Source organism: Microcaecilia unicolor, chromosome 6, assembly GCF_901765095.1.
Source record: "Microcaecilia unicolor chromosome 6, aMicUni1.1, whole genome shotgun sequence".
Lineage (NCBI taxonomy): Eukaryota > Metazoa > Chordata > Amphibia > Gymnophiona > Siphonopidae > Microcaecilia > Microcaecilia unicolor.
The window spans coordinates 195,677,375-195,701,049 of NC_044036.1; the positions used below are offsets into that span (position 1 = coordinate 195,677,375).

Genomic DNA, 23,675 nt, shown 5'->3' on the forward strand with positions numbered 1-23,675 from the left:
GAGCCGGCAAGATCTGGCGCATCAGCCCTTCCAGAATCCCTGGAAGGATGGCTCGGAGGCACTCGTCAAGGCCCGCTGTCGGGAAAAGCAGGAGGGCCGGAGTGGGTGCCGGTGCCGGAAGCTGCTCGGGTCCAGGAGACGGTACCGAAGCACCCATGGACTGACGCAGCGACACCTCTTCGACCGAGGGGGAACGCTTCTCTCGGCACTGCCGTTTCCTCGGTGTCGATCCATCTTTGGAGGCGCCGGAACTAGCAGTCCCGTGAGCCGTGGGCGACCGATGCCGATGTTTCTTTGTTTTCTTTCGGTGCCCATCATCGACGCTCGGTGGCAGAGATGAAGAGGAGGTAGAACCCCCCCGGCCTCGAGGGATCGGGTCTGACAGGGTTCGGTCCCGATGGCCCTGGGTAGAGGGAGTGGCCGGGGCCGACTGCCCGCTCGGCCGCTCACCCCCGCCGTCGCCGGAGGTCCGGTGAGCCAACGGTACCTGCGCTCCTGGGGTCGATGCCATCGTCGGTGTCGATTTTGTCGACATCGGTACCGGTACCAAAGACCCGGCCGTCGACACCGATGCCGTCGACGTCGAAGGGCCGGCGCAAGTTCCAAAAAGTTGGTCCCGACGAACTTGCCTCGCCACCTGTGTCCGCTTTCACAATCCGAGACACAAGGTGCACGTCTTGGTATTATGCTCCGGGCCAAGGCACTGGAGGCACCAAGCGTGAGTATCGGTTTGCGAGATGTGCCGGCCGCACCGACCACACTTCTTGAATCCACTCGGGACCTTCGAGGACATCGACAGAAAAATCGCGTCGGCGAAGTCAAAGTCGTCAATGGTGGCGGTGAAAAGCACACCTGAAAAATAAACGACCGAGCGGCCACAAGGCCGCAACGAAGCGCCCCCGCGCTAAGATGATGAGGGGACAAACAAAACTTTTTTTTTTTGAAATAAAGAAAAGAAGCGCAAACGCGCACAAAAGAGAAAATTTGCGGCTAGGCCACGATCCGGTTTCCGGGGCTGACCAAGAGAGAGACGGTAACACGTCTCTCCTCAGCGCGGAATCGAAAAAAACTGTGCGGGAACGGTCGTGCACGGGCGGGAAGACGGCTCCGCATGCGCGGTGGGTGTACCCTGCGTGCGGGACCGCCCGCGAAGTTTTTGTTCCGGTTGGTGGGGGCTGCTGTGGACGTCAACCCAGTCGTGAGAACAAGCAGCCTGCTTGTCCTCGGAGAACCAGTGGGACACTGTCATACCGGGGTACAAATTATATCGTAGTGATAGGGTTGATCGAATTGGTGGAGGGGTAGCATTGTATATTAACGAGAGCCTTGAATCAAATAGATTGAAAATTCTGCAGGAAACAAAACACTTCTTGCAATCACTGTGGATTGAAATTCCATCTGTAAAGGGGAAAAGGATAATTATAGGCGTGTACGACCGTCCGCCTGGCCAGGATGAACAGACGGATGCAGAAATGTTAAAGGAAATTAGGGACGCAAACAAACTGGGCAACACAATAATAATGGGTGATTTCAATTACCCTGATATTGACTGGGTAAAAGTAACATCGGGACACGCTAGGGAGGTAAAATTCCTCAATGACATCAAGGACAGCTTTATGGAGCAGCTGGTACAGGAACCGACGAGAGAAGGAAAAATTCTAGACCTAGTCCTTAGTGGAGCGCATGATCTGGTGCGGGAGGTAATGGTGCTGGGGCTGCTTGATAACAGTGATCATAATATGATCGGATTTGATATTAGCTTTGAAGTAAGTATACACAGGAAATCAAATACATTAGAATTTAACTTTAAAAAAGGAGACTATGATAAAATGAGAAGAACGGTGAAAAGAAAACTTAGAGGAGCTGCAAGGGTCAAAAATTTACATCAGGCGTGGATGCTGTTCAAAAACACCATCCTGGAAGCCCAGGCCAAATATATTCCGCGTATTAAAAAAGGAGGACGGAAGACCAAATGACAGCCGGTGTGGTTAAATAGTGAGGTAAAGGAAGCTATTAGAGCTAAAAGAAAATCCTTCAGAAAATGGAAGAAGGAACCGACTGAAAATAATACAAAACGGCATAAGGAATGTCAAGTCAAATGCAAAGCGCTGATAAGGAAAGCTAAGAGGGACTTTGAAAAAAAGATTGCGTTGGAGGCAAAAACACAAAGAGGGGCATAATCGAACGAAAACGTCTATATCCATGGGCGTTTATCTCCGAGAACGGGTCCATGAAGGGGCGGACTGAACCGTATTTTCGCAAAAAATAAACGTCCATGTTTTATTCGACAATTTGTGAGCTGGGCATTTTTGTTTTTCAGCGATAATGGAAAATGAAAGTGCCCAGCTCAAAAACAAATAAATCCAAGGCATTTGTTCGTGGGAGGGGCCAGGATTCGTAGTGCACTGGTCCCCCTCACATGCCAGGTCACCAACCGGGCACCCTAGGGGGCACTTTTACAAAAACAAAAAAAAGGTAAAAGAGCTCCCAGGTGCATAGCACCCTTCCCTTGTGTGCTGAGCCCCACAGATCCCCCTCAAAATCCACTGGCCACAAGTCTACACCATTATTATAGCCCTAAGGGGTGAAGGGGGGCACCTACATGTGGGTACAGTGGGTTTGGGGGTTTGGACGACTAAGCATTAAGCAGCACAATTGTAACAGGTGGGGGGGGGGGGTGGGCCTGGGTCCACCTGCTTGAAGTCCACTGCACCCCCTAACAACTGCTCCAGGGACCTGCATACCGCTGCCAGGGAGGTGGGTATGACATTTGAGGGTGAAAATAAAAAGTTGTGAAACATCATTTTTTGTGGTGGGAGGGGGTTAGTGACCACTGGGGGAGTCAGGGGAGGTCATCCCCGATTCCCTCTGGGGGTAATCTGGTCATTTAGGGCACTTTTTGGGGCCTTATTCGTGAAAAAACAGGGTCCAGGAAAAGTGCCCTAAATTCTAGCTACAAACGCATACTTTTTTTCTATTATCGGCGAAAGGTGCCCATCTCTGTTCGGGTGATAACCATGCCCCAGTCCCGCCTTCACCACGCCTCCGACACGCCCCTGTCAACTTTGTACGCTTCCGCGATGGAGTGCAGTTGAAAACGTCCAAGTTCGGCTTTCGATTATACCGCATTATTCGTTTTTGTGAGATAAACGTCCATCTCCCGATTTAGGTCGGAACTTGGGCGTTTTTCTCGTTCGATTATAAGCAGGATAGTGTAAAACGTTTTTTAGGTATATTAAAAGCAGGAAGCCAGCAAAAGAATCTGTTGGACCGCTAGATGACCGAGGAGTAAAAGGGGCGATCAGGGAAGACAAAGCCGTAGCGGAGAGAGTAAATGAATTCTTTGCTTCGGTCTTCATCGAGGAAGATTTGGGTGGGATACCGGTGCCGGAAATGGTATTCGAAGCTGACGAGTTGGAGAAACTTAATGAATTCTCTGTAAACCTGGAGGATGTAATGGGGCAGTTCTACAAACTGAAGAGTAGCAAATCTCCTGGACCAGATGGTATTCATCCCAGAGTACTGATAGAACTGAAAAATGAGCTTGCGGAGCTATTGTTAGAAATATGTTATTTATCCTTAAAATCGAGTGTGGTACCGGAAGATTGGAGGGTGGCCAATGTAACGCCAATTTTTTAAAAACGTTCCAGAGGAGATCCGGGAAATTATAGACCGGTGAGTCTGATGTCAGTTCCGGGCAAAATGGTAGAGACTATTATTAAGAACAAAATTACAGAGCATATTCAAAAGCATGGATTAATGAGACAAAGTCAACATGGATTTAGTGAAGGGAAATCTTGCCTCACCAATCTACTACATTTCTTTGAAGGGGTGAACAAACATGTGGATAGAGGGGAGCCAGTTGATATTGTGTATCTGGATTTTCAGAAGGCGTTTGACAAAGTACCTCATGAAAGACTCCAGAGGAAATTGGAGAGTCATGGGATAGGAGGTAGTGTTCTATTGTGGATTAAAAACTGGTTAAAAGATAGAAAACAGAGAGTAGGGTTAAATGGTCAGTATTCTCAATGGAGAAGGGTAGTTAGTGGGGTTCCCCAGGGCTCTGTGCTGGGACTGCTGCTTTTTAACATATTTATAAATGACCTGTAGATGGGAGTAACTAGTGAGGTAATTAAATTTGCTGATGACACAAAGTTATTCAAAGTCGTTAAATCGCGGGAGGATTGTGAAAAATTACAAGAGGACCTTACGAGACTGGGAGACTGGGCGTCTAAATAGCAGATGACGTTTAATGTGAGCAAGTGCAAAGTGATGCATGTGGGAAAGAGGAACCCAAATTATAGCTACGTCATGCAAGGTTCCACGTTAGGGAGTCACGGACCAAGAAAGGGATCTAGGTGTCGTCGTTGATGATACGTTGAAACCTTCTGCTCATTGTGCTGCTGCCGTTAAGAAAGGAAATAGAATGTTAGGTATTATTAGGAAAGGAATGGAAAACAAAAATGAGGATGTTATAATGCCTTTGTATCGCTCCATGGTGCGACTGCACCTCGAATATTGTGTTCAATTCTGGTCGCCGCATCTCAAAAAAAATATAGTGGAATTAGAAAAGGTGCAGAGAAGGGCGACAAAAATGATAAAGGGGATGGGACGACTTCCCTATGAGGAAAGGCTAAAGCGGCTAGGGCTCTTCAACTTGGAGAAAAGGCGGCTGAGGGAAGATATGATAGAGGTCTATAAAATAATGAGTGGAGTTGAACGGGTAGATGTGACGCGTCTGTTTACGCTTTCCAAAAATACTAGGACTAGGGGGCATGCGATGAAGCTACAATGAAGTAAATTTAAAACAAATCTGAGAAAATGTTTTTTCACTCAACGTGTAATTAAACTCTGGAATTCGTTGCCAGAGAATGTGGTAAAGGTGGTTAGCTTAGCAGAGTTTTAAAAAGGTTTGGACGGCTTCCTAAAGGAAAAGTCCATAGACCATTATTAAATGGACTTGGGGAAAATCCACTATTTTTGTGATAAGCAGTATAAAATGTTTTGTACATTTTGGGGATCTTGCCGGGTATTTGTGACCTGGATTGGCCACTTTTGGAAACAGGATGCTGGGCTCGATGGACCTTTGGTCTTTCCCAGTATGGCAATACTTATCTACTTATGTCCTGTTTGTCTGTCCAGTTAGATTGTAAGCTCTGTCAAGCAGGGACTGTCTCTTCATGTTCACGTGTACAGCGCTGCGTACATCTAGTAGCGCTATAGAAATGATTAGTAGTAGTAGTAGTAAGACACTGCCGCCATTTTGATCGTGGGGCATTATGTTGGCAGGTTGGAATGAGATGATTATTAGGTAAAGTCATACAATGAAAATTGCAAACTTAAAAAAATTGCAAAATCTCTCTTATGAATATTATTTGTGGATATCCTGAAAACCTGACTGGCTGGGGTGCCTCCAGGACCAGGTTTGGAAACCACCGCTTTATGGGACTATTGAAATGCCGTTTACTTGGGGTTACCTGCTATATGGCACGAATACTGATAAATTTATCCCGATTTGATCATATCGCTCCTGCCCTTCGAGAATTAGTTCCCTATTGTTTAGAGAATCAAGTTTAAGGTTTTGACTTTGGTTTACAAAGCTCTGAATGATAATGGTCCATTAGTTTTGTCTAACTCATTGAAAATACATATGGCTACAAGACTTTGAGATCTGGTAGTAAATTGTATCTAGAAGTTCTTTATTTTTGACATGCCAGATTAGATGTATATCGTTCCTCTATTTTTTGTATAGAAGGACCTGTTCTTTGGAATGCTTTACCTGAGACTTTGCATAAAACTTGTTCTATTTAGAAAATGTTGAAGGCTCAAATGTTTAAAGAAGCTTTTGGTAACAATTAAGAGCTGTGGTTCTCTTATCTGTTTTTCTTTTAATATTGTGTTTAAAGAGTAGTCTATCCTTGTAATAATTTTATTATGTATGTGAATTGGAAATCACCTAGAATTGTACAATAGAGTGGTTTCTAAATGTTTTAAATAAATAAATAAAAAGTATACACTGGAGAATAGCACACTGGTTACAGAACTGACCTAGGGTGCTGGTCAAGTTCTTTACAGAGCTCTCCTGTGAATACTCACCTGTGTAATTCTCAGCCTGCATGTGCATGTCACACAGCTTGTGAATATACCGGATGTACATTTCCTCTTTGTTAATTTCAGATTTATAAAAATTCTGTAAAAAAATAAAAGATGAAAACATATTGAGAAAAGGAGAAAATCCAGATAGGATTTTAGGATTTGTAACAGTAAAATAACAAGGTAACCAACATAAGCAGAACAAAGTGTGCGAGTGTCGGTTTTATTGCATATATGGAAATAAATCCCCCTGTAAATCTAAGTGGAATACAGTGTAGTGGAGGAGTAACAGGCTGAGAACCAAGGCAGCCCAGTTCATATACCACAATAACTCCTTGTAATTTTTGGCAAGTCACTAAACCCTTCATTTCCCTAGGTATGAACTTACACAGTGTTTCAAAATAACAGAGTCTGTGGAGTGCCTTCCTGACTTAATACCAGATCTTTAACTTGGTAAATGACATCAAAGGTGTTTGCGCTTCAGAGTTGACCACTACCAGGCTAGTGTTTGAAATCACCAGTAATATTAATTTCATAAATAATTTTCTTCAGTCCAGGAAGTGATTGTTCTCAGGAAATAAGAAATCTTTTTGCTGCATCACATTTTGTCTGTCTCAGAATATTCAGAATGTGCTTATCCTCTGGTGAAAACCCTTTGTTGACCAACTGCAAATATGACATCATAATTATGTCATGAGTCACAAAGAATATTTATCATACTATATATTTGTTGCACATTCTATGCTTGTACACCCAGCCATTTATTTGTTATGGAGAAAAATAAAAGGGGTCCCGTTATTGTGAAACATGTGTAGATTGTAAGTCCTCTGGGGTCAAGAAAATACCTATTGTACCTGAATGTAACTCACTTTGAGCTTCAACTGGAAAACATATGAGTTAAATCCAAAATACCCCTTCCCTTTCATACTGGCATGAATAACTAGGAGGGTTTCACAGTTGAAAAGATGTGTTCATACCATCAAGTTCACAGTACATCCAATCTTCTTGTTCTCAGTTTCATCTTCTTTCATACAGTCTCTGAAAATGTGAAAATGTATTATTTATTTATTGGGATTTATTAACCACCTTTAAGAGGAGGATTCACCCAAAGTGGTGTACAGCAGGTACAGTTAGAAACATACAGCAGATAAGGACCAAATGGCCCATCCAGTTTACCCTTACTTAGTAACCACTAACTCTTCCTTTTCCTAAGGGATCCCACATGCCTGTCCCACGCTTCCTTAAATTCTGGCGCAGTCTTCATCTCCATTACCCCCACTAGGAGGCCATTCCATGCATCCACCACCCTTTCCGTGAAGTATTTTCTTAGATTCTTCCTAAGCATAATTCCTCTCAGCAAATATGTCCTCTCATTCCATTGTTTTCCTTCATTGTCCCCATGTTTTATGAAGGAGACCACTTACCAATTTTGTAGCCGCCATCTGGAACAACTCCATCCTGTTTATATCTGTCATGTCCCCTACCTCAATGCAAGCGGCGTCCTCGGGCTGCGCAGGGTCCTAGCAACACACACACTTGACTGGCTCAGTCTTGAGCCATGTCTGTGTACTTTTTCTCTAGCTGCAGGCTCCTTGATTGCCTTGCTCTCATGCGCCTGGATCTGCTCTCTCTGTCTGGCTTCCAGGCTCTTTAATTGCTTTACTACCACGCACCTGTGTTGACTTTCTCTCTGCCTACCTGACCTATGGAAGCTCTCTCCTTCAGTTGGTTCCTGTCTACGTCAGAAAGCCTGCACTATTTCTGGGACGCTTTCCCTCTGCCTCATTGCTTCAACTTCTACTTGGGTAAGCATTTCTCTTCAGCATACTCTTCTGTTTGCTGCCTGCCTGTAAAGACCCTGCTTGTACCTGGATTACTCTTCTGTTTGCTGCCTACCTGTAAAGACCCTGCTTGTACCTGGATTACTCTTCTGTTTGTTGCCTGCCTGTAAAAACTCTGCTTGTACCTGGATTACTCTTCTGTTTACTGCCTGCCTGTAAGACCCTGCTTGGACCTGGTTACTCTCTTGTCTGCTGCCTGCCTGAATATCCTGCCTAGACCTGGCTACTCTCTTGTCTGCTGCATGCCTGAATATCCTGCCTGGACCTGGTTACTCTCTTGTCTGCTGCCTGCCTGGATATCCTGCCTGGACCTGGTTACTCTCTTGTCTGCTGCCTGCCTGGATATCCTGCCTGGACCTGGTTATTCTCCTGTCTACTGCCTGCCTAAATATCTTGCCTGGACCTGGTGACTCCCGGGTCAGTTACCCACCTATATACCTGCCTGGACCCAAGATAATCCTTTGCCTACTGCCTGTCACTCTGTTGTGACCCGCTCCTGAACTTCTTCCTTCTGCTCTCCTCTGGCTGGTCTCTCTGGGCGCCCCTTTCCTGGGGGCTCAACCTTCGGGGAACAGCGGTCACCACAGGTGAACTTCGGGGTTGCTCGGCCGCCAAGCAGAACCCGGGTCCGTGTCTTTTCACACCCGGCAGCATACTGCTCGGCACAGGAACTCACCATATCTGACAGTCTCCTCCTGTAAGTGTGGTCTCCAGAACTGCACGCAGTAAATGGGGCCTCACCAGAGACTTATACAGGGCACTATCACCTCTTATTTCCTGCAGGTCATCCCTCTCCTTATGCGCCCAAGCATCCTTCTGGCTTTGACCGTCACCTTTTCTACTTGTTTGGCCACCTTCACCCCCAAGTCCTGCTCTTCTTTCGTACACAGAAGCACTTCAACTCCAATACTGCACAGTGCTCTTGGATTCTTGTAACCCAAGTGCATGGCCTTACATTTCTTAGCATTAAATTTTAGTTGCCAATTCTCTGAATCTAGTCAATATCATTTAGATGTCACCTACAAATGCTAAATTTTTTTATCGCATGATATCCCACTGTCATTCTCCTGATATCTGGTTTGGACCTAAGACTTGCTAAAGAGGTTCCAAATATAAGATGTAAAGTAAGGTAGAGGGCATCCTTGAGAGTATCTCTTTCTAATTCAAATGTTTTGGACTGCATATTTCTGGTGCTGCACAATGACTACAAGTAAACTTCAGTCAGTCCTATTTCACTAACTCTAAGAATATTCCTTTAACTAATCAATACAAATATGTCGGCTTAATTATAAAAGGAAAACCTATGAGCCCCCTAAGGAAACATGGAAGGAAAAGCATATTAGAGTGCAGTTCAAACTTTTTACACAATGAACCATGTTCAATGAAGAATTTTTTTCCACAGGTACAGAATGGGAGAAGTCCTTTCTACATAAGGCCCTCTGTGGTGATGTGCCTTCATAAGTACCTTGTGAATTGATGCTTCATATCAGACAAAATACTTCCAGTGTGTTATTTTGGTATTCAGGTACAATTACTACTTGCATTTCTGGAACATATTTCAATACGTATGACAGTCTCCACCACCTGTAGTCAAGCAAGCGCTCCATGAGGCGTGTGACGGAAGTGACGAATGAGATTCCAGTTTCTCTCCAGGTTTCCTGTTCAATCTTCTCCAGCAGGCTGATGGAAACAAAAATGAATAACTGACATTTCCATGAGGGACAGGTACTAAATACAGCTTTAGCATGCCTTCTCTTTTCCCAAGCAACAGAGATTTAATGAATTGAACACTCTTACCTAGGATAGGGCCCAAAGAGCTGAGTGCTATGCCCGGAAGCAGCAGGAAGCAAAGACAAGGAAATGACTGAATTAGCAGTGAAGAGGAAAGATAAACACATATAAATTATAGAAAGAAAACCACTAGGCCTAGACTTTCATTTGATTCTTTTCTTTTTTTCTCATCCTATTCTTCTGGCCAGGATTTTTCCTACCTCTTTTCTCGACTATGCTATGCCCTTCTGCAAAGCCTTTTGCAGTATTTTGCTTGTTTGCTATTTTACAAAATTTTCAGAGGGGGGAATATCACAGGTAGAGAATAGGCATGGAAGCATTAACCACACGTTGACTGGCTAATTCTGAGTTAACAAGGGAAATAGGAAGCGGTAAGTGATTATGTGTTAATTTTTTTGCAAGTCCCTTGTGCTAACGAAAAATATGTATTGGACCTGCAAACAAAAGAAAAAGAAAAAAAAAGTCATATTTTAGGGATGTGTTAGAAGTGGGCTTAGCTTGTTGGACAGTCCCATGCACAGTAAGCCTAGTTCGTAGTGCATCTTAGTAAAAGGGCCCTTAATGATGTCCACAAGCTTCAGTATATATCATGGCCAAAACTGAACTTCTCATCTTTCCCCCTAAACCTACCTACTACTACTACTATTTATTATTTCTATAGTGTTACAAGGCATACACAGCGCTGTACACCATACACAAAAAGACAGTCCCTGCTCAACAGACAGAACAATTAAGGGTAAGGGAATAAATAGGTAAGGTTAAAGGACAGGGCAAGTGAGTAGTGGTTAGGAGTCAAAAGCAGTGGTAAAGAGGTGGGCTTTAAGTTTGGACTTGAAAACGGCCAAAGACGGGGCTAGACACACAGGCCTGGGAAGTCTATTCCAGGCATGGGGTGCAGCAAGACAAAAGGAACGGAGTCTAGAATTAGTAGTAGAGAAGAAGGGGACGGATAAGAGAGATTTATCTACAGAACGGAGTATTCGAGGTGGGGCGTAGGGAGAGACGAGAGTGGAGAGGTACTGGGGAGCAGCAGAGTGAATACACTTATAGGTCAATAAGAGAAGCTTGAACTGAATACGGAAATGGATAGGGAGCCAGTGAAGTGACTTGAGGAGGCGGCTAATGTGAGCGTAGCAACTTTGGCGGAAAATGAGTCGCGCAGCAGAGTTTTGGACTGATTGAAGAGGAGAGAGATGGCTAAGAGGGAGGCCGTTGAGAAGCAGGTTACAATAATCAAGACGAGAGGTGATAAGAGTGTGGATAAGGGATCTGGTTGCGTGCTCAGAGAGGAAGGGACGGATTTTGCTGATGTTATAAAGAAAGAAATGAAATGTTTTGGCAATCTGCTGAATGTGAGCAGAGAAGGAGAGAGAGGAGTCGAAGATGACCCCAAGGTTATGAGCTGATGAGATAGGGAGAATGAGTGTGTCATGGCAGTCTCTATCTGCCTGTCTCATCAGCTCGTAACCTTGGGGTCATCTTTGACTCCTCTCTCTCTCCTTCTCTGCTCATATTCAACAGATTGCCAAAACCTGTCGTTTCTTTCTCTATAACATCAGCAAAATCCGTCCCTTCCTCTCTGAGCACTCTACCAGAACCCTTATCCACACTCTTATCACCTCTCGTCTTGATTATTGTAACCTGCTTCTCACCGGCCTCCCTCTTAGCCATCTCTCTCCTCTTCAATCAGTCCAAAACTCTGCTGCGCGACTCATTTTCCGCCAAAGTTGCTATGCTCACATTAGCCGCCTCCTCAAGTCACTTCACTGGCTCCCTATCCGTTTCCGCCGGAGAACGTGGTACGGGCGGTTAGCTTGACGGAGTTTAAAAAGGGGTTAGATAGATTCCTAAAGGACAAGTCCATAGACCGCTATTAAATGGACTTGGAAAAATTCCGCATTTTTAGGTATAACTTGTCTGGAATGTTTTTACGTTTGGGGAGCGTGCCAGGTGCCCTTGACCTGGATTGGCCACTGTCGGTGACAGGATGCTGGGCTAGATGGACCTTTGGTCTTTCCCAGTATGGCACTACTTATGTACTGTACTTATGTACCTCTTAATTGTTCTGTCTGTTTGTCTGTCCTATTTATATAGTAAGCTCTTTGAGCAGGGACTGTCTTTTTTCATGTATGGTGTACAGCGCTGCGTATGCCTTGTAGCGCTATAGAAGTGTTAAGCAGTAATAGTAGTAGTAGCATATCCATTCTGTTTCCAGGTTGTTACGTGTACCTGTAATTTGCTCATACTGAGGCCATGCCGTGCGCCAATCTGAAACTACCAACGAGCTACTGCAGGAGTCCAGCAGTAGTTTCCATTTCTGGCACAACAAAAATATTTTCTATTTTTGTAGTGCCTGTCCTTACCCAGCGGTAATCGGGCAGCAGAAATACTTCTGATGGCATTGTCAATTAATTTTGTCACAAATACTTAGGTAGCAGTTCACGTTACATTAATGAAAGACAAACCTCACTACCAGATAAAAGCACCTCATAGTAGGGTCCTTTTACTAAGCTGTGGTAAAAGAGGGCCTGCACTAGCATCGATGCATGTTTTTGACACACGCTGAGGCTCCTTTTTACTGCAGTGGGTAAAAGGCTGTCTTTTGTTCTCAAAACAAAATGGCCGTGGAGTAAGTGAACTACTGGCCATGTGGCCATTTTAGGGGGAGCTCTTACGGCCACCCACTGAAGTGGTGGTAAGGGCTCATGCAGTACCATTGAAACAGGTGGGAAATCAGGAGACGAAAGGTCTTCGTATGCTTCCGCCGTAGCAAGTATCGGGGCTTTTGGAGGCTTCTTCTCGGCCAAACCCTGAACTTTCCCTGTGGTTTTCTTTGGGGGTTTTTTTCTAGAAAGTGTGTTGGTAGCACTGGGCGTAGTTCCTGCTTTCACCCTGGTAGCAGGGGGCGTGGTCTCAGTGGCTTCAGTGCTAGGGGCGGTAGGCCGTATGGGGGCGGTCCCTGCGGCCTTCGGGACGGCAGCGGTTGCCGAGCTTTGGAGAGCGAAGGCGTGGGTCGGCAGGGTTCTAAGTTTGGTTTTCCGGCCTTTTCTCTGCTTTACCAACATAAGGGCGGCCTTTTCTACCTTCCGTTGGGCCCAGGCCGGCGGATCCCGGACTACGTCCAACCACGCTTCTATGTATGGAATGTCCTCGGGACAGCCTGGGTTTCCCTCAATTATAACAATATTCATGACCGCCGCCACTTTTTCATACTCGAATGACCCTTCCGGGGGCCATCCAGCAATTCCTAGCCCTGGCCACATAAATTGACATCTCTGTATCATCCCGGCCCTGCTACATTTATCGAGGTCGAACACTTCGCCAAAGTGTTCCGTCATTAAATCTAACGGTGAAGACCCACCCCCGCCCATCCTATCCTGAGTGCCAAAGGACAGGTGACGGACAAAGGGGGAAAGGGGAGGTGGAGGAGTAAGGGGTCTCGTTCCACCAGACACAGAAGGGTCAACACTCGGCCTGACCAGGACGCGGTCGCCCGGCCTGGAACTGCAAGCCCACTCACACACTTTCATACGCCACAAGAAACCCCCCCGTTCGTTCGCCGCTCGGTTTCGTCGCCGGAGCCTAGTGAGTTTCGGGACCTAGTCGGATACCAATAGTCCGTATTAGTCACTGGCTAAAAGAGGGTGATCACGCCTCTTCTTCGGTCCTTACTGGGCCGGTCACTACGTAGAGTATACTCGCCTGTCCGCCGGGGTCGCAGGCCGCGCCGTCGTGCGCTTCTCCCTGAAATGGAAAAAGGTGCCTTGTCGGAACCACACAGCCCCCTCTACAGTCAGGCGGAGTGGATCGGCCCTCCTCCGGGAGATGGACGCTGAAATCAGCGGTGGCCACTCACCACCTCCTCAGGTGGGAATCGATGACCCGATCCGACTGCAGTGGGGGAGGGGAAGAATATAATCCGATTCCCCTTTCTACTTCTGTCCCATCTGGGTCGCCAATGAAACAGGTGGGAAATCAGGAGACGAAAGGCAAACTTTGGTTCCAAACAAGGCAACTTTATTGCTAGCAAGTGAACAGCACCGAGTAGCCTCGGGACACTGTGTGTCATAAATCATCTGACACTTACATTTATACTTCCCTACTGGGCCTGCGCATTTGGCCCCTTACACGTCACAACTATCATGCGCAGTAAACATTTGTAGTTCTTACAGTACAAAATTGTAGTCCGAGTACGTACACACGTCATAACACTGAAATGATACTGGCAAGAAAAACGAAACTCAGCAGCTTATTCTGTATACACACAATGCTCCTTTCTAGCACAGGAGATAAGGTGCGGCTCAGGAATGCAGGGGGGTGTCAGCACCCTCCAAGGTCGCCTATTCAGATGGCGTTGCTACGTGCAAGCTGGTCTTGTATAGGCCTTGCAAACTACTGTTACAAGCTATATATCTAATAGCCCTGCATTCTGTCTGTACATTAGTAAGCAGCAAACTTGTCTTGTTAGTAAACAATAAAACTGGATAAGGCACAAATGTCCAGTGCAGTAATAAGGTGTGGCCAAATAGCCAAAAGCAGAGGTAGAGTGCATAAGTAAAAGTCCATCAGTAGGCACAAAACATGAGGTTGTCCTGTTGCTCAGTAGTATTCAGGTAGTACCGGCGTTCCACTCCTTCACCATGTGGAAGGAATTCTATATAGGAGTGCCCATCTGAAGCCTATTCTATAAAGTAAGGGTTCTCAACCCAGTTCTCGGGACACACCCAGCCAGTGTGGTTTTCAAGATATCCACAATGAATATGCATGAGATACACTGGCATGTACTGCCTCCACTGAATGCAAATCTGTATCATGTATATTCATTACCTGACTGGCTGGGTGTGTCTCAAGGACTGGGTTAAGAACCCCTACTATAAAGGAAAGTAGGCACCTGCTTCTTTTATAAAATACATTTATGTTTACTAATCCTTGATATACTGCCTTTCAAAGGGAAATCAAAGCAGTTTACAAAGCTACATGCATATGCGTTTAGGAACGCACATATGCTGTCAATGTCGATGCTGATGTCTAGATTCCAGAGATACGTGTGTAACTGAATGCATTCTATAATTTATGGGCATAAGTGTTCACTCTGCCCACACTTCACCTATGTGGACAACCTCCTTTAAAGTACACGTTACTGAAGATATATGCATAATTACAGAATAGTATGAAGCTGGAAGCTGGATTACTGTTATTTATGTACCTATGTGTTCACATACACTCGTAAATGACTAGTCTAATTAGCAGAGAGTTTAGATATATCCATAATCATATATTGATATTTTGCCATAAATACAATACTGGCATTTACATGTGTATTTGCCACCTAACTAACTTTAGGCAGTTCCTTATAGAATTACTGCAGGAGCCCAGCAGTAGTTCCCATTTCCGGTGCTACAGTGGTAATCGGGCAGCAGAAGAACTTTTGATGGCATTGTCAATTAACTTTGTCACAAATACTTAGGTACCAGTTTAAATTTGTTTCACTAGCAGCCCATACTTATTTTGCAGACAATTATGGTATTGTTCTTGACAATTTGCTCACGCATACATCAGTTGACAGGGTTCTGCCTACAGTATAAAGATCAACCTAAAGGTTCTCTGGAATTTATTTATATGAGGAAACTAAAATACTGGAGGGGGGCACAAAATACTGGTGGACAGAACTGTGTGCGGTGTTTCTGGGATGAGCAGGGCTCAAGAATAGCTTAAAGGTTTCATCTTACCATCAACCTGAGTGTAGAGTTTGTTGCACCATAGTCCAAGTGGCTGCCCTCTGTGTTGATGTCATCTGTTGGTGTCGCAAAGTGCCTACAAATCAAAGGGTTTTGACCACATGGCTGTGGTGTCACTTTGGATGCAGAATTTTATGAAGCTCTGGTGAAGTGCTTTTCTTTCATCTCCATTGTTGGTATGTTCAGGTGAGTTTGGATATGTATGTGTAGGAAGAATGTGCTGTAAACATTAGATGGGTAAGCACAAGGGGAAAGTCAAAGATAATCTTGAGTCTATCACTCTTTAAATGGTTGGCCCTATGGACTGCACACTCACCATTATGGTTTTTCTTCATTTGTGAGTGAGTTGGATTCAGGATCAGAGACTTCCTTGTTCTCTGTTCTCATTCCACCAACTCCATCACTGGAAGTGAGCAAATAGCATAGAGAGGATAGTAGATGTAGGAGTAGAGTAGTGTAGTAGGTGCGACATAGGATGTGAAGCAGAGAACAATATTAATTGAGGAGGTTGTGGAAGGAAGTCAGATCTGAAGAGAATCTGGATTGATGTCCAAGTCGCTCTGCACATCACAGTTCCCTTTTGATCAAGTGGAAATCACTTTGAAACCAGGAGCATAGCCACGGGCAGCCACTTTTGCTCCAGGCCCGCCCTGCCTCTTCTGCCCACTCTCCCTGTCCACGTGGTCTGCTCACTTTTACTGCCCTGAAGCGCCGTTCTCCTTCCAGCACCGGCGATTCCTATAACCAGCCTTCTGCCAGCGTGCGTCGTCGGGGCCTCTTCTCAGGCGCGGCCTGCCTACTCTGCAACTTCCTGCGTCCCACCTTTGCGGAAAATAGGAAGTTGCAGAGTAGGCGGGACGTGCCTGAGAAGAGGCTCCGACAGTGCACGCTGGCAGAAGGCTGGCTATGGGAATCGCCGGTGCTGGAGGGAGAACGGCGCTTCAGGTCAGTAAAAATGACCAGAACTGACCATGTGCAGGGGGCTGTCACTGGGGGGGGGGGGGGGTAGCGGATGGAGAGGAAATGCAGCGGCGGTGGGCGGATGGAGAGGAAATGCGGTGGCGGGGGGTGGGCGGTGGTAGCGGGTGGAGAGGAAATGCGAGGCCTGTGCCCACCCACTCCACCTCCAGGCCCATCTAAAAATTAAACTCTGGCTATGCTACTGTTTGAAACCAAGGCTTTCTGGTGGTATGAAAAAAGAGTGCCCTAAGCTGAACCATTTGTTCGGTTGCTGTAAGTAAGGTTGAATTCCAGATAGCCATCTGGGTAGGCGAGAAGCTCAGAGTGAAAAGAGAAAAAGGGGAGAAGATTAGAAGGATCAGTACAACCAAGATCATGGCATATAAGTTCCTGGGGATGAGAGCTATCAGAAGTGGGAGAATGCTGAAGAGAGAAAAAAGGAAATCAGAAAGTGCACAAACCAAGGAATAGGTGAGGAGGAAAAAATTAGGGAAGTATGGAGTATAAGCAGTGAGAGAAGACCATATCAAGGGTGAAGTTGATGATACGAGTGGGGAATAAAATATGGGAAGAGAGAGTCAAATCTAGGAGAAAAGAAGTAAAATGCTTACCAAAAATACAGGGGGATTATCAAAGTGTACATTGAAGTCACCCAAAACATCTAAATTGGGAACTGGGTCACAGCATCACAAAGACAATGGATGAGACATTCCTGGAATGAATCTTCCAGGGCAGGTGAGACACAGAGCAGAAGGAATGAAGAGGCAGTGCCGCATTAACTTGAAGCAAGAGTGAATCAGGTAATAGGAGGAGTTCAGAAGTCAAGGGAGAGCTCGAAAAGGAAGAGGAGGCTAAAAGAGCAACTCCACTACCTCTCTTATTGGTTGATTGCATAGTAGAAAATTCTGAGTAGCAAGAAGGCTGACATTATGATAGAACAGCATCTTCACTCTCATGGTCACATTTACTAACAGCCTAACCCAGTTGTGTAATTTCTCTGGGGACACCTCAGCAAAGTTTTAACCTCGTGACAGTTATCAAGAGTTGCTTGGCTGAAGTTCAAGATCAAAAGATGATGATAGGGGATTTAGAAAATGTTAATTCTACATGGATCACAGAGAATGCTATCTCGCATAATAAAATTGAGATCTTGGACAATGTTATAATAATCTATGGTGTCGATAGCATTTCTTGAGATAGTACATTATTTTTAAAAAACTTTTTATTTTTGTTTTCAACAATTCAGTAACACGATTTCTCTTGATCCAAAACACAGACAGTAATAATTTACAAGAATTAGGGCAGCATTTCAGTTAAAATTTTAATAGCAATCAATCACAAGATTAAAGGTATGTTACTTATTAAGGGCCCCGGTTTAATAAGCCACACTGTAGACATGCTAAGTTTTTAGCAAGTGCTAATGCTAGAGACACCCATATATTCCTATGGGTGTTGGGTGTCTTTAGTGTTAGTGCGTGCTAATTTTTAGCATGCCCACACCACGGCTTAGTAAACAGGGCCCTTAGTTTTGTTCCCACTGCAGCTCCTTGTGACTCTGGGTAAGTCACTTAACCCTCCATTGCCCAGAGTCACAAAGAGCTGCAGTGGGAACAAAACTAAATAACACACCATTAATTTTACTATTAATTGTAATTACAAATTTTTATCAAAATGCAGTCCTAAAAAATTAAGGAATAAAAAGTAATAGAGTATTATTTCCAATGTATATAAATTTTTTTTTTTGTAAACTGTTTCCTATATTTCCATTACATTTATGTTGTTTAATAAATGTAAAGTCATAAATAAAATATTTAAAAAAAAGAAAAGATAGGAAACACAAACTGAAAAATTACAAATTAAAGAATCTAAAACAGCAGTAGAACAACTGTAAACAGCCTTACAGTTTTCACAACCTAATTCAGAAATGCAGCCCTAACAAGAATAGAATCAAATCAAAATATAAAGAAATTCCCAGCCTTCCATAGACCACAAATTAGAATAGGGGAGAAAAAGCAGAAATTCAAGGAGATCACAACAAAAAACATTCCTTGTTTAAGCTTAAACATGACACCCACTTCTCTCAACCAACCCTTCTATGTTGCCCTGGATCTTATAAAAAAAAAATTTCCCATAGTGGCTGAATGTCAAAACTTAAAAAAAATTTTTTTTTACATGCCACAGAATATCAAATCACTGCATTTGCAGTAATTTCAGTGTGGTGTGTTTTTAGGGTTTCTGCGTACATAACATAAGAGTAGCCATACTGGGTCAAACCAATGGTCCATCTAGCCCAGTATCCTGTTTCCAACAGTGGCGAAGCTAGGTCACAAGTACTTAACAAAAATCCAAATTGTGGCAACATTCCATGCTACAAATCCCAGGGCAAGCAGTTGCTTCTCCACGTCTGTCTCAATAGCAGACTATGGACTTTTCCTCCAGGAACATGTCCAAACCTTTTTTAAACATAGTAACCACTGTTACCACATCCTCCGGCAAGAGTTCCAGAGCTTAACTATTGTGCAGTGGACTTTCATCCTAGGGGACTGGGTTCAATTCCCACTGCGGCTCCTTGTGACTCTGGGCAAGTCACTTAACCCTCCATTTCCCCAGGTACAAATAAGTACCTGTACATACTATTTAAACTGCTTTGAATGTAGTTGCAAAAACCATAGAAAGGTGGAATATAAAGTTCCATTCCCTTTCAAAAGTATTTCCATATAACTTACTTGAGTGTTTCCTAATCTTTGTATTTTTGGAATGAGTAAAAAATTGATTTACTTCTACTCGTACTAAACCACTCAGGTTTTTGTACACCTCAATCATATCTCCCCTTATCCATCTCTTTTCTAAGCTGAAGAGCCCTAACCTCTTTAGCCTTTCCTCATACGAGAGGAGTTCCATCCCTTTTACCATTTTGATCACTCTTCTTTGAACCTTTTCTAATTCTGCTATATCATTTTTGAGATACGGCGACCAGAACTGAACGCAATACTCAAGGTGAGGTTGCACCATGGAGTGACAGAAAGGCATTTTAGTGTATTTCGGTCTTATTCACCATCCCTTTTCCTAATAATTCCTAGCATCCTGTTTGTTTTCTTGGCCGCCGCCACACACTGATTTCAGCGTATATTATCTACAACACTACCTATATATTTTTCTTGAGTGCTTACCCCCCAAGGTAGACCCTAGCATCAGGTAACTATGATTCGGATTATTCTTAGCATCATCTTGCATTTGTCCACATTAAATTTCATCTGCCATTTGGATGCCCAGTCTTCCAATCTGTTAAGGTCTTCCTACAATATTTCATAGTCCGCACGTGTTTTAACAACCTTGAATAGCTTTATGTCATCTGCAAATTTAATCACCTCACTTGTCATTCCAATTTCCATGTCATTTATAAATATGTTAAATAGCACCGGTCCTAGTACTGATCCCTGTGGCACTCCACTGTTCACCCTCCTCCACTGAGGGAAATGACCATTTAACCCTACCCTCGGTTTTCTGTCCAATAACCAATTCTTAATTCATACCAGAACCTTGCCTCCTATCCCATGACTCATTTTCGCAGGAGTCTTTCATGAGGAACTTTATCAAAAGTTTTCTGAAAATCTAGATACACTACAACAACTGGCTCACCTTTATCCACATGATTATTCACACCTTCAAAGAAATGAAGCAAATTGGTGAGGCAAGACTTCCCTTAAATCTAAACTGAAAGCCCACCTCTTTAACATTGCTTTTGACTCGTAACCACTCGCCTCCACCTACCCTCCTCTCTTCCTTCCCGTTCACATTAATTGATTTACTTTATTTATTTTTTATCTATTAGATTGTAAGCTCTTTGAGCAGGAACTGTCTTTCTTCTATGTTTGTGCAGTGCTGCGTACGCCTTGTAGCGCTATAGAAATGCTAAATAGTAGTAGTAGTAGTAGTAGTGAACCCATGCAGACTCTGACTCATTAAACCATGTTTGTCTACATGTTCCGTAATTTTTATTCTTTATAATAGTTTCCACTATTTTGCCCGGCACCAACATCAAGCTAACTGGTCTGTAATTTCATGTAAATTAACATCTGCACTAAAACACTTTTTGCATTGCTATCCCATAGTGAAACCGTGTTAACTCTGCAGTAACTGTGTGGGAGATTTCCTGCATCAGCCCCAGACTGCATTTTCAGAGTCAGGCTAGCTTTGTAACTTGATAGTTTTCCATGCCGTTTTAGGGGTGGGGGTTAGGAATGGCAGTAATTTCCTCCTGATTTTTTGGGCTTTCAGCTAAGTCAGAATGTGGACAAGGATCCAACAACATCAGCCTTCATTTGAAGATAAGAACATAAGAATAGCCATACTGGGCAGACCAGTGGTACTGGGCAGACAGTATCCTGTTTCCAGCAGTGGCTAATCCAGGTCACAAGTACCTGGAAGAAACCCAAATAGTAGCAAGATTCCAAGATGACCAATCCCAGGGAACAGCAGTGGCTTTCCCCATTTCTTTCTCAATAGCAGACTATGGATTTTTCCTCCAGGAACTTGTCCAAACCTTTTTAAAATCCAGATACGCTAATTGTCACGCCGCTGAAGGCGATCCGGAGTAGTGAGCCCTTGGGCTGCTGCCAAAGATCGGCAACAGCAGGAAAACCACCCAAACTGGAAGTGAGGCCAAACACCAAATGACTGGTACCAGGTACAGGAGTCTCGAAGAGGTTGGGTTGGACTGGAACCAAAAGCTGGAGCGGACTTGGCTTGACTGAACTGGAACCAAAAAGCTGGAGCGGACTTGGCGTGGCTGAACTGGAACCAAAAGCTGGAGCGGACTTGGCTTGGCTGAACTGGAACCAAAAGCTGGAACGGACTTGGCTTGGCTGAACTGGAACCAAAAGCTGGAGTGGAGCGGACTTGGCTTGACTGGAATGGAGCTGGGTTCAGGATTTACAAGCAAGCTTGGCTGGAGTTCAGGACTCTACTACTACTAACAACTACTACTTAACATTTCTATAGCGCTACAAGGCATACACAGCGCTGTACACTCTCACAAGACCGATTCCAGCCAGGAAGGGCAGAGGCTAAGGACACACAGGGTGATACAAGCAGGAGGAGAAATACAGCAGAAGGCAGACAGGCTAGGGAACTAAAGCTGAAGACACGCAAGGCAGATACAAACAGTAAGGAACTGAAACTAAAAGGCGTATTTTCAAAGCAGTCGGGCGCACAAAGCTCCACAGATTGCTGTGGAACTCCGTAAGCCCAAGTGCCTCCAAGATGAGCCTCTAAGACACACAGGGCAGAAACAGACAGTAGGGACTGAAGCTAAGACACACAGGACAAATACAAACAAGGCACTGAAGCTGAGACACAAGATACAAAGCTGACAAACACAGACAGACAACTGAACAAAGGCTAAAGCTCAGGTAGAAGACAGTAGAACTAGCAGAGCTAGAACTGCAACAAGCACTCACAGACGAAAGCACATCTGAAGACCTCTGTTGCAAAGGCAAAACCTGAAAGTTCCCAGGCGCTTAATAAAGGCAATTACAGATGAGGTCACAGGTGAGACTTGGCAGCAGAAACATCGGGGCAAGTCTGGAGTGCTGGAAGATCAGGACCGGAATAGGACCTGGAAGATGCCTGAGAAACAGGGAAAAAACAGTCCACAGCAACCACGGGGCTCGGTCACCTGGGGGCAAGGTGAGTGTAAGCATGGAATATAGTCACAGTCATGACACTACTGCTACCACATCCTCTGGTAATGAGTTCCAGAGCTTAACTATTCACCGAGTGAAAACATGTTTCCTCCTATTCTTAGTACATTGATTCACGTTTACCCATTCTACTCCATTCAAGATTCTGTAGACCTCTATCATATCTCCCCTCAGCCGTCTCTTTTCCAAGCTGAAGAGCACTAACCTCTTAAGCCTTTCCTCATGTGAGAGGAATTCCATTCCCTTAATTGTTTTGCAAGCACCTACAGATTTTCCCTTGCTTTATTATCCTTTCCCAAATCACTTATTGCAACTACTGGAGTGATGGACTTTGGTTGGAAGTGTGTACCACTAGGGCTCCTTCTGAAACCATGCCTACATAGGCCCTAAATCCAGCCACTAAGTGTCACTATTGCATCCCCAGGGGATGGTAAAGCATATTACATTATGGTATTGCATGAAGGTTCCTGAGTAAAAACTTGGATTGTAACATACATTAAGTCATCGAATATAGAGAGACCCTATTCGACATAAGGTTTAAGGTGGTAGTGATCATTAATAGTAGAGAGGTTATACAGCCATGTGGTAAGATTTCGGTTTTGTATAGATCGTGTATAGTGTTGTTATTTAGTATTTAAGATGGATGTTTATTGTATGCCTTCTTGAAAAGATCTGTTTTCAGTAGTTTTCGGAAGATGGCTAGGTCTTGCGTTGTTTTTATGGCCTTTGGTAGTGCGTTCCATATCTGCATGCAGATATATGAGAAGCTGGTCGCGTATGTGGACTTTTCCTGATCATGATTATGCATATGGTTGCTATTTATCACATTTCTGCACATGGTGTGAATAACAGAATTAACACATTTAAACTGAGTGTAAATTTTAAGGGGCTTCGACGTTAGCTTAAGAACGTTTAGTACAAGAAGAGTGTTGGGCAGACATCTACGGTCTGTGCCCTGAGAATGTCAAGGACAAATCAAACTCGGGTAATAATGTCCAGGACAGGTCAATATTCAGCTGATGGATATCCAGTTACCTTTAAAAATTTATTCCAAAAGATATCCAATTAAGTTTTACTATTTGAAAACACTTGGTTAAAGATAACAGAAGAACTTTATCTGGTTAACTTTAAGGCAAGTAATTTTTCGACCAGACTTAACTAGATAGTGCTGAATACTGGCACTATCTGATTAACTTTTAGCCATGCTCCTGTCCAATAAAATGTAACTGTTGAGAGGCCCAGAACGTTCAAACAGGAGAATTTAATGGGTTGACTTGTGAAATTAACTGGATAAACTGTTGGAAGAAATTATTTTCTATATAATCCATCTGAGACTTAATAATGAAATGGGACATTTTTTTATCTATTGTCTTTGTCCACTTTTTAGGTGGTTTAGTATGTTACTTACAATATAACAAAGTAAAAAATCAACACCAAGGAAGTAATTTTAGAAATCTTTTCTGTGCCTAAAATGATGATTTATGCAAATAAAAGGCCCTTATAAAATTAGGTCATGCCTAATGTTCGTAAAAAGCAAGCTGGCACATATA

At 44.0% G+C, this 23,675-nt stretch overlaps 1 protein-coding gene across 1 annotated transcript in view; it reads right to left on the minus strand.

The window, feature by feature from the left end:
- DOCK3 (dedicator of cytokinesis 3) overlaps positions 1-23,675 on the minus strand; it is an 873,576-nt gene that overhangs the window by 248,396 nt on the left and 601,505 nt on the right. The window contains exons 34-36 of the mRNA XM_030206787.1: positions 9,519-9,614; positions 7,071-7,131; positions 6,097-6,190 (exon numbers count right to left, since the gene is read on the minus strand). Coding sequence (XP_030062647.1) covers positions 6,097-6,190; positions 7,071-7,131; positions 9,519-9,614 — 251 coding nt within the window. The remainder of the gene's footprint in view (positions 1-6,096; positions 6,191-7,070; positions 7,132-9,518; positions 9,615-23,675) is intronic.